We start from the raw sequence: 11,060 nt of genomic DNA, 5'->3' as shown, positions 1-11,060 counted from the left end.
AATTTTCAGCAAAGTAAGCTGTCTATGTGCAAAAAAACGTATATGTTAAAGACATAAACACTTATAGAACAATCCCTATCTTAAAAAAAGAGTGCAACTTTACTGGTTTGAACAAAATGTAAAATCTGTCCATTCATTCATAAACAAAAAACACACATTTGTAAAGAATATATACTTTTATTCTTCATAAAAAATAAACATCAATTGAGTAGTTAAATAAAATACAAAGAAAACAAAAATAGTTTACACAATAAAGTAGGAGACGAAATCCATTGTACAAGGGTTAATACTATTCCTAGTGCAGTACCTGCCTTTATAGGAGTGTTCCACAGCAAGTTCTCCCTCACTGTAATGTTGCAGTTTACAATGAATATACTGCCATACGCTTTTAACATGCTGTATAATACTCAAGCCTGTTAGTTTTTTTACAAAGCTTTGTTACTTATCTGTACTTTACCACACTTGTACTGTGCTGTGGTGCTACACTTTGCTAAGTTTGTACCATGATATACTACAGTACATTTTTAAAAGGGCTAACCCTGTAGCAATTATTTCATTTTCCTAACTAACTATGAAAGGGTTTAGGTGGCGAGGTTGCATTGTTCAAAGATTTCCATAGTTATCAACAAGCAGAGTAACACTTATTTATCTATTCATTTTAAATGAAATTTTAATCTACAAGACATAGGAGCAATCCATTTGCAGGGTTTCAGGGGCCACTTGGTTGTTAGCATTTTAAACACCCTTAGTAAAGAATTCTAGCGGTTGTTGCCACAGAGTCTGATTCTACTGAGAAGGAGTAAATGGCAGCATGTGAGTGATGGGTAAGGACTATGGGGTTTGTAGGCATCAGTAGGGACTGTAGTTTAAAAACATCTTGTGCATATTTATTTCAATAAAACAGAACAGTGCTGCTCGTTAAATCTTTAATTCTGCGTTCATGACTGCAGCAATACAACATTTCTTGTGAACAATGCTTTGAAAGATTGGAGGGGGGCTTAGCAGAATTCTGACGTGACTATAGTCCACATTTACATATTTATGTAAAAAGATGTATTATAACATAGTAAAGAAAAATACAAATTATTGTGTTCATATATAAATGTTGGACAGAAACAAATAAAAAATAAAAAATACCCTGTGTTTTTATTTAAATTTTTTACCCCAAAATTAAAAAATGTATATACTGTCTAAGTTGAAGTTGGCTGACAAGAGCTATCAGGTGGCTGAATGAAGCTTTGAATAAATGGTATGCTTTCTTCCAAACTAAACAAGCTGACCAGTGAGAGTGAGCTGCTTGTACTGTAAATTATCTCTCGTGCCAAAGTGCATTGACTGCATTGCAACACAGACATGCTCCATTGGAATTGAAAATGTACTGGCTGACTGCATTGCCATAGAGACATGCTCCATTGGTATTTGATGTGTACTGGCTGACTGCATTGCCATCGACTGTTTCAGAGAGCATGATGGCAGCCCAGTTGGCCGTGTTACTGTTAGGCAGTGGAAAAGGCCAGTGTTGGTCAGGAGATCTCATCTGGTACCGTCACAGCGGAAAAGGCCAGTGTTGGTCAGGAAATCTCGTCTGGTACTATCACAGTAGAAAAGGTCAGTGTTAGTCAGGAAATCTCGTCTGGTACCATCACAGTGGAAAAGGCCAGTGAAGGTCAGGAGATCCTGTCTGGTATCTTCACAGTGGATGCAGCTCTGAAGTGTTCTGCCCTCATGGTCTCCTCGTAGGGAAACAAGTCTTTATCCAGCAGTGTCCCATCAGTCTGCCCCTTCATCGCTAAGTAACGAAGTGCCACACTCTGCCAGTCAGTCACTTCGTCGATATGTATGAGTCCACTCTGTCTGGAATGTCTTACCAATCCTCCTGAAAGACACAAACCATGTCTATGTATACCTCTACCCCCTGACCACAGTGGCTATTCTTTAAGTGTATTGACCCAGTGTGTTACTAAATCGTCTCACTGTTCTAATGGAGATGCTCTCTCATAGAGAGTAAGTAAAGGTCCTGTGAGCTTTACAAAATGTCTTGGAGACCAAGCCACTTTTCTTGATCTACATGTTATGTAGTAATAATCTAATCCCCCAAACCATTATAACTTTTTTTTCTATCTATGATTCTATTTTATAATGTATTTTTTTCAAAGTTTTGGCAGGGCAACATCTTGAACTCCTTAGAGTTCACACAAACTTTTTTAGAATTTCTAAAAATGGAAAACGTTTATATATATATATATATATATATATATATATTAATATTAAATCTCTCTCTCTCTCTCTCTCTCTCTCGCTCTCCCTGGATCACCCTCCCCGTTTCTCGGAGGGGCAAAAGAGAAGTGAACTGTTTAGAAAATTTTTCAAAAAAAGATGCAAACAAAATGATTTTTTTTTACGACAAAATAGTATATCTGAAAACTTTGGGTCAAACTACCCGACGGAGTGCCGAGTGGGCACCCACAGGGGGGGGGGGGGGGGGGGGGGGGGGGGGGGGGGGGGGGGGGGGGGGGGGGGGGGCTGACGGGGAGACACGGGTTCAGGTGTATACCTGACCCCGATGTCTCCGTGGAGGATGTGTTGTTGGCGGTGGGAAAGTCTCCACCCTGGCAGTCTGAGTGTTGGGGGACAACCCCCTCCCTCTGCCCCTGGGGGGAGGGGGGTGACTGTGTTTTAAGTCACGGCTCAAATGCCAGTGCAGGGGTGACTGTTTTATTTTCTCCAGGTTTTAAGGTGGAAAATGAGCAATAGATTACATTTTTCAAGTTAGAAAAGTAGAGATTACCCAGCAAAACACATTCAAAGTCATACTGGCACTTTAACACAACACTAGTGGAAGACAAACAATTCAACAATAATTTTAAATTATTTTGGGAAAATTGGAGAAAAAAAAAAAAGTATGCCAATTTGAGACAGTGGTGGGATATCGGAAAGATCCAAAATAAAGTATTTTGTCAGCAAGACACCCAGAGTGTCACCAGGTCAGTAGATGCGTGGTCAGTGAGTTAGAGAGTGAGATTGTGGAGTTTGACAGGCAGTTGGATGTTCAGCGCAGTGAGGAGGCATACCGGGGCCTGCAGGAGAGACGGCAGCACCTGGGCAGACGGCTGGAGGAGAAGGTGAAGGGCTCCCTGCTCAGAGCCTGCTTCACTAAGCTTAAAGGCATGGACGCTCCCACAGACTTCTTCAGCCCGGAAAGAAAGACAGCAGAGCGCAAGCAGATGATCTGTCTGAGGCTGCCCTATGGGAGAGAGGTCTCCAGCTCTGTGGAGCTCAGGCATGCAGCAGTGGATTGCTACAGTGGCTCTATAAGGTTGAGAACTGTGACCTGGGAGAGGTGGAGCGGCTGTATCAGGGGCTCCTCAGTCTGAGTGAGGAGGAGTGGCACGTGCTGGACACCCCGCTGACCTCCCAGGAGCTCACTGTCGCCGTCATGCAGCTCTCCAACCAGAATGTTCCTGGGATCGACGGGCTGCAAGCTGAATTTTATAAACAGTTCTGGGACTGTATCGGACAGGACATCTACAAGGTTCTTCAAGAGTGCAGCCGGGATGGAGAGATGCCTTTGAGCTGCCGCTGGGTATTAATCATGCTACTACCCAAGAAAGGAGACCTCTGCAACCTTAAGAACTGGTGCCCCGTCTCACTGTTGTGCTCAGGCACATCGGCTGCGGACACAAATAGGATCAGTGATGCATAAGGATCAATCCTATTGTGTACCAGACCGATCCATTTTTGATGACTTGCTTTTAATAAGAGACCTTTTTAATGTGTCCAAACTTTTTAATATTGACATTGGTTTAATTTCAATTGACCAGGAAAAAGCGTTTGACAGAGTTCACCATGAGTATTTGCTTCATACACTGAAGGCATCTGGTTTTGGCCCTGTTTTATTTCTAATATTAGACTCCACTATAAGAATGTTTTTAGACTGGTGAAAGTAAACAATGATCTGAGTGTCCCTTTCCCTGTGCAGAGGGGGGTACGGCAGGGCTACTTCCTCTCAGGGATGCTTGATTTCGTCTCTCTAGAGCCCTTCCTGCACCAGTTGAGAGAGAAGCTGACAGGGCTGGCTGTGCCAGCTGCACCCAACAGCACCTTCATCAGGCTCTCCGCATATGCTGATGACCTTAATGTTTTCTTCACCAATGACAGGGATGTTGCTGTGCTGCAGTCCTGCATTAAGAATTATGAAAAGGCTACCTCAGCTCAGGTCAACTGGGCAAAAAGTGCAGCTTTTCTGTCTGGTAGCTGGGAGGCAGTAACCCCCCCATTACTGCCCCAGCGCTGACCTAGGAAAACACTGGGGCTAAGATATTGCGAGTGTCTTTTGGAAAAGAAGCTGGGAGGGATTGCTGGATAAAGTGAACGGGAGGCTGCAGAGCTGGCGTTGGCTCCTTTCAAGACTCTCATTTACGTGGAGGGTCCTCGTTATTAACAATCTGGTGGCATCCATGCTCTTGCACAGGCTGGTGTGTCTGGACCCTCCCCTGGGTCTGTTAAATGAGAGTTAGAAGTGTCTGGTCCAGTTTTGCTGGAGTGGGGATCACTGGGTGCGTCCGGCTGTCCTGTACCTCCCCCGTGAGGAGGTGGGCAGGGGCTGATTGATATCCCTAGCAGGGTGGCAGTGTTCAGGCTGCCCATAAGCTGCTCTATGCCACAGAGCTGAGCTGGACAGGACTGGCTCACTCTCTCCTGCACAGAGCGGGAGGGCTGGGGCTCAACAAGCACCTGTTTTTAATACCCCCTGTTTTTAATACCCCCTGAACACCTGACATCAAACAATAAGAAGTGATGGTATTTCTATGTACCTTCTGGGGAGATCTGGGTCCTCTTGTTAGTGGTGCGCATCCAGCCTACAGAGGTGTGTGCCAGCGTATCCAAGGAGCGGGTATCTGTGTAGGCATCCAGCTCCTGCTCTTCTGTCATCAGGTCCCTCCCATCAGAGGAGCAGATCTTACCTGAGCAGACACACAATAGCACTGGCTACAACAAGGGCAAGGGGGGTGCTTGGTGTCAGGAAAACATGATGTCAGAGGAAGAAACATTGTGAGCCATGTTTGAAGGAGATAGTTTGTTTACAAGATGCTTCAAATAATTTTCATGCTAAAATTACATATACAAGCCCAAAGAAATTAATCAAAGTAATAAGAATATTAACCAAGCAAGAAACCAATAAAAAAAAAGGTTCTCACATGATGTCCTAGGTTAAATTAGGGAGGTCTACTTTAATGATCTAAACAGTGATCGATCTTAATACAGCCACCTAAAACATAAAGCAGATTTTTCAGAATGTAGACCTGCCACTGTTTAAGTCATTTAAATAAGGAAGGAAGTGAACAAGAAAAGAAAATAAGACCCACCGTCACGTTTGAAGAGCATCTTGAAGTAGCAGAAGAGGTTGGTAAAGAGGTTAAATGGGGACGGCGTTCCTGATTTCCGGTTCATATCCCTGATGAGCATGGCCCTCCCAAACTTCCACTCTGTGTCTGACTGCGCCTGGATTCGCTGGTAGGTGTCGCTCATCATGGCAATTAGAAGGTTAATCAGCACGATGACGGTAACCACCAAATACATTCCGTAAAAAAAATTGCTGATGACATTCGTAAACGCTGGCGTTCGACTAAGCTTGGGCATGGCTTCTGGGTCAACGAGGCCAAACAGCGCGAAGAAGAGCTTGATGGATATCTCTAAAGGGGTCTGGATCTCAGTGCTCTCACCCCCTGTGCTATTGGCGGACTGTGTTTCCTCGGGGTAAACCGGCTGATAGACAACAGAGAGATTCATAGTAAAGGCCGTGTGGAACAGCACGAGGATGACTGCAAATCGGGCCAGGTCCTTTATGAGGTCCCTGATAATGATGGCCCAAGGACCAAAGAGGTGGTGGAAGGTCAGAAACTCAAGGAACTGCACAAAGCTGAGGGTCATGGCGACCGCTAAGAAGATATTGCGGGCAAACAGGCAGTGCAGGCGGTCAGACGACTGGAAGGCAAAGGCAAGCAGGTGACAGAAGAAAGCGATGGCAGAGAAACCTAGGACCAGGACTCGGATCCAAGCCAAGCCAATCCTCTCCCCTGGGTGGGTCAGCTCAGAGACTAGCATCCCAGAGAGCCAGGCCAGGAGCAGCCACTCATTCCAAGAAGGCAGCAGCTTCCCCAGGTAGATAGGGCTGATGGGAGGGTAGACAATGGTCAAAATGAAGAATATCAAGAGGTATATGTGGGACACCAGGTGGCTCATGAACTTCATGATGGGGATCTTATTGAACCTGTGATTCAGGGGAAGGGAGAAGACCAGCCAGACCACAGGGCACAGCAGGAAGCAGAAGAATAGGAGCACTATCTTCCACGGCGCCCACTTCAGGTTTCCATACCAGACCTCCGTCAGGTACTTCTGCACTGCTGGGTGGGCCACCACGTCCTTCTGCTGACTCTCAATCAGACAGTCCAGCATGGGAGTGCTCCGGTGGTCCACTGCACGCAGGATGCAGCCGGCGGTCTTGCCTCCAGAGGCGACGGTTAGGAGCTCAGTGGCCATGCCCTCACAGTACTTGGCAGCGTTGAGGAGGTCCATGGAGCGCTCCTTCTCTTTCAGGGCAGTGAGGCTGAATGCCCGGGAAAGCTTGACAGCTGTGTCCAGGGGGGCTCTGGAGTGCAGCACAAACTCCTCGATAACCTTGTCGTTGTTCAGTTTCCCGCAGACCATTAGATCAAAAATAAACTGCAAACAAGACAGCAAACAGAATTTTTGCAAAAATGATCAAAGTATAAGACTCATATTATCACACATGCCCAGAACAAAAAAAAAAACCTGAATGAACTATAATAATAATAATAATAATAATAATAATAATAATAATAATAATAAATAATAATAATAATACGTACAAATATAAAAGTTATTCTTTCAGTAAAGTATTATAAAGAATTACATGCTTAATTGATGTTTCATTTCCAAACAAGTGAATGATAAAAAAGAAAGTCAGAAAGCAATTCATGTTTTGAACATTCTTTTTTTCTTTGTATTACTCTCACATATACTCATGTGTGTTCATTGAAAATACCCACAGTAAGTTAAAGGGAATATAACATTCTGCATCCATGCGCATACTTAGAATTGAAACCTTTTATGACGCTAGCCTAAGTTATGCTGCCATCTTCTGGTTAAATAAAAAAGGGCAACTTAAATCTGTATCTTTACTTCCAAAACCAATTAAACAGGAAAACATGCAGTTTAAACTGTATATGTACTATTCAGTTTACTAATGCAATAAAACCCCTCATATTATCTTTCAAATAATGGATAACACTTGTTTATCTTACAGATAAGGAGTTCCACCAATTGCATGTTAATGGTCCCTTTCTTATCCCTAATGAGAATCAGTACCATTTCCACTGTCCCTTTTGTCATGGTGAAGGTCAGCTGATTTGTGTCCTTTTTGGGGATCCAGAGGAGGATCTTGTTAGTATGTGCACACTGGGACAAATCTGCCTTCTAACATGGAATAGACTGAGCGAATAATTAGGTAACACTTTACATGGTCTTTAACTACTGTGTATTTACATAGTAGTCACTTAGTAAATACACATGTACTTACACATAACTACAATGTTACTATGCATAGATACAATCCACTTAATGTGGAAATCTTTTTGCATGATATAACACTAACCCTATTCCTATCTCTGAGCCTGACTCTAACCATTTTCTAATATAATTGAGCAATTACATATATCATACAAAAAGAGCTACACATTAAGTACATTGTTAAAAACTAATTAATCTATCATTTCCATTTTTATTTTACTGTTTTTCTGTTTTTATCTTTTTATGTACTAGAGTTTTATTACTGTTTTTTTATGATTTTCACAGTTTTATTTGTAATTTGAACTGTTGTTTTCGTTAAGTGCCTCGAGATGGCTCTGCCATGAAATGCACTATATAAGTTTGATTTGATTAGAATAATCCTATGGTATTTAACAAATAGAACCGTTGATAGGCAGTGAAAACAGGACTAACCCTAATACAAGGTTCAGAGTGTAGTGGTTTCTAAGCGAGTGCCAGTATAAAATCACCCTGTGCACACAGGGGCCCCACCTTCCTGTCCTCGACCAGGTTCAGAGTGTAGTGGTTTCTAAGCGAGTGCCAGTATAAAATCACCCTGTGCACACAGGGGCCCCACCTTCCTGTCCTCGACCAGGTTCAGAGTGTTGTGGTTTCTCCGGAGCAGGAAGCTCACAGTTCCCTGGTGGTTTTCCTCGGCAGCGTACTGAATCGGGGTCCGCCCCTCCTTACACTCGAGCTTCACAGACGCCCCACTCTCAACCAGGAGCCGCACTGTCTCCAGGAACCCCGACTTGGACGCGAAGTGGAGCGGAGTCCAGCCATTCTGGAGGGTTAGGGGGAGAGAGTCAGCATGTGTGCCCTTCTCCCTCTCTACCTACTTTACTGTTTATTAAGAAGGTAATATTGGGAAAGGCTAAATGGGGCTCCTATGTCTGGGAGCATACATACCCTTTCCACCCTGGGGGAAAATCATTTGATCCCTTTGTGCCCCCAATTAAACCCACTGGTAAAAGTGGATAGAAAGCTTTCGGAAAGAAAGGAGATTCTCTCTCTCTCTCTCTCTCTCTCTCTCTCTCTCTCTCTCTCCCTCTCTCTCTCTCTCTCTCTCTCTCTCTCTCTCTCTCTCTCTCTCTCTCTCTCTCTCTCTCTCTCTCTCTCTCTCTCTCTCTCTCTCTCTCTCTCTCTCCCTCTCTCCCTCTCTCTCTCACCTTGTCTGTGTCATTGATCTCGGCCCCCTGGCCCAGCAGCCCCCTGACCATCTCAAGGTGCCCGTTGGCAGCAGCCAGGTGGAGACAGGTGCGCCCACGCCGGTCCTTGAGGTGCAGCTGGGAGGTGGACTTGCTGAGAAGCAGCCCCACCACCGCAGTGTGCCCGTTCTGAGCTGCCAGGTGCAGAGGAGTGGAGCCCTGCGGGAGCAGAGACAGGGGAGAGATGGGAAGGTGAAATGGAGCCTGGCTGCAGGGCCAGGATAAAATCACTTCTTTGGAAACAAGTGCATCCTTATAAGGGGCTTATATACTGTATTGCAGGGGAGTGGCAATTCTACAGTGAGCCTTGCAGTCAACCCCATTTTGAAAACTTTGTTCTGAAAATAAAAACTTTGAATGCAACAAAACGTACATGTAGGTTAGTCTCTGCGTCGGCCTGCACCCCAGGGTAGTTGAGTAGAAGCCTCACCAGGCTCTCATGTCCTGACTGGGCAGCGAGATGTAGGGGGGTAAACCCTGACTGAAACCATGACAAGAAACACAACACAGAGGCGTTAGTTCACTGGTTTTAAACCGCTCCCCCCCACTTGGCAGTCACTTCTGTCTACTTGACTTCTTTCTAACTGTTTTACCTCAAAATGTGTTATTAGCTGTGAAGTTATGACCTTTTTAGACAGATGCTACATCTGTGCAGGTAAGTAGTGAGACCACATAAACATGTCTGCTTCTGTTGAAACACTTGAATGGAAAGCAGAGCTGCAGCGGTCAGGTACCTCGCTGGGCTGCTCTCGGATCCCCTGCCCCTCAGCTGTACTCTGGGGAGGCTCGCTCTGCATTGTCGCTGGCACCCTTCTCAGGATCTCCCGCACAAAGTCCACCTGCCCGAAACTGGCTGCCACGTGGAGCGCAGTCAGTCCGGTCTGCGGGAAAGGGAACACTGTATTACCATACACAGACTGACACTATTCAAAATGCTTTATTTCTAAAGGTTTGGTATACAAAAAATAAAAGATTATTACATATTAGTTGGACAATTATGCATTTCAATTGTAGGATTTATTTATTACCTGACAGCAACACTTGCTAGATAACAGTACTGGAGCTACAAAAATAATTAGTGGTAAATTATGCTTTGAAGAGATTAGTCCCAATGAGCACTAACACATGGTAAAGACTGCACTTGAACCACGCGTCAGATATTACTCCAGTCATTTCCAGTACTCTTGAATTACACAAAGAGTCTGCAATTGGCTACTCAGCACCTGTAAGCAGTTCTGGTACATTTCACATATGTGGTTACTGCTGGGAATGTCTTACAGTAATTTGTATTGAATATGTTGAGGTGCAGATAGTTTATACAATTTTAAAGTTGACAACCAGCTACAATACAGATAACAGGCATGCTTCTGGTTATTCCTTAGCTTTCAGTAAGTGAAAGGGCCCATTATAAATAATCTTATAAAGCACATAGACAGAAACAATTATAGTGCAGAAGTTGTTGTGAAAATAATAATAATAATAATAATAATAATAATAATAATAATAATAATAATAATAATAATAATCAACTCTTACCTTAGTGCTAGTTATTTTAAAGGACATACTCCCTTTAAGAGCATCCAGGACGTTTATGTGCCCGTTCTTAGCAGATAAATGGATAGCAGTCATCCCCTCCTGAAAAAAAACATATATTGCAACAATTTAAGAACATAAAAACCGGGCTGCTGCAGAAAGAGAATGCATTGATGACAGCGAGACATACAGTAAGAAATGGACTGTCAGTACAAAAAAAAGAGACAAACTCAAACTTAGGACCTGTGTGGACATGACAACATTTGTGTTGACGACCATACAGCGCAACATTTGAGGACTAACACGGTCGGTGCATTGGCTTGTCATTGAAATTAGTGCAGCTGGTAATTAAAGATGTGACGGCAGCACTCACAGCGTTCTCTTCTGCAGCTGAAGCGCCAGCCTCCAGTAAAACCTTCACAACCTCTGAGTGACCTCCAGCGGCTGCCAGGAGCAGGGGGCTGGAATCATTAGACTGGAAGGACAACAGAATTAGAGAGACAGGTGCAGTGGCTCTCTTGAAGTGAAGTCTCTATGGAGAAGGGTAAGAACGCACTGTCCAAGTATAACCAATAATGATTAAGTAAAAATAAACACCATTGGCCTCATTTTCAGAGCGTTTCCTCCAGTCTTTAACTCCTGCTTTTTGAAAGGAGAAATAAAATCATGTTACTGTTACAAAATGAGAAACAGAACCCCTTGAAGTGCTGA

General features: G+C 43.9%; 1 protein-coding gene across 2 annotated transcripts in view; it reads right to left on the bottom strand.

The window, feature by feature from the left end:
• Positions 1-217: 217 nt before the first annotated feature.
• Positions 218-11,060, bottom strand: part of trpn1 (transient receptor potential cation channel, subfamily N, member 1) — a 44,398-nt gene continuing 33,555 nt past the window's right edge. For both annotated transcript variants that reach the window (XM_041249172.1, XM_041249173.1), the window contains 9 exons: positions 10,723-10,824; positions 10,353-10,451; positions 9,551-9,697; positions 9,190-9,297; positions 8,778-8,975; positions 8,186-8,392; positions 5,367-6,723; positions 4,815-4,964; positions 218-1,876 (listed from right to left, as the gene is read on the bottom strand). In XM_041249172.1, the coding sequence (XP_041105106.1) occupies positions 1,668-1,876; positions 4,815-4,964; positions 5,367-6,723; positions 8,186-8,392; positions 8,778-8,975; positions 9,190-9,297; positions 9,551-9,697; positions 10,353-10,451; positions 10,723-10,824 (2,577 nt within the window). In that variant the 3' untranslated portion in view covers positions 218-1,667. The remainder of the gene's footprint in view (positions 1,877-4,814; positions 4,965-5,366; positions 6,724-8,185; positions 8,393-8,777; positions 8,976-9,189; positions 9,298-9,550; positions 9,698-10,352; positions 10,452-10,722; positions 10,825-11,060) is intronic.

Source organism: Polyodon spathula, chromosome 4 (genome assembly GCF_017654505.1).
Source record: "Polyodon spathula isolate WHYD16114869_AA chromosome 4, ASM1765450v1, whole genome shotgun sequence".
NCBI classification, from domain to species: domain Eukaryota; kingdom Metazoa; phylum Chordata; class Actinopteri; order Acipenseriformes; family Polyodontidae; genus Polyodon; species Polyodon spathula.
Note: the sequence above shows the minus strand (reverse complement) of the source record. Positions and strands in the feature narration are given on the sequence as shown.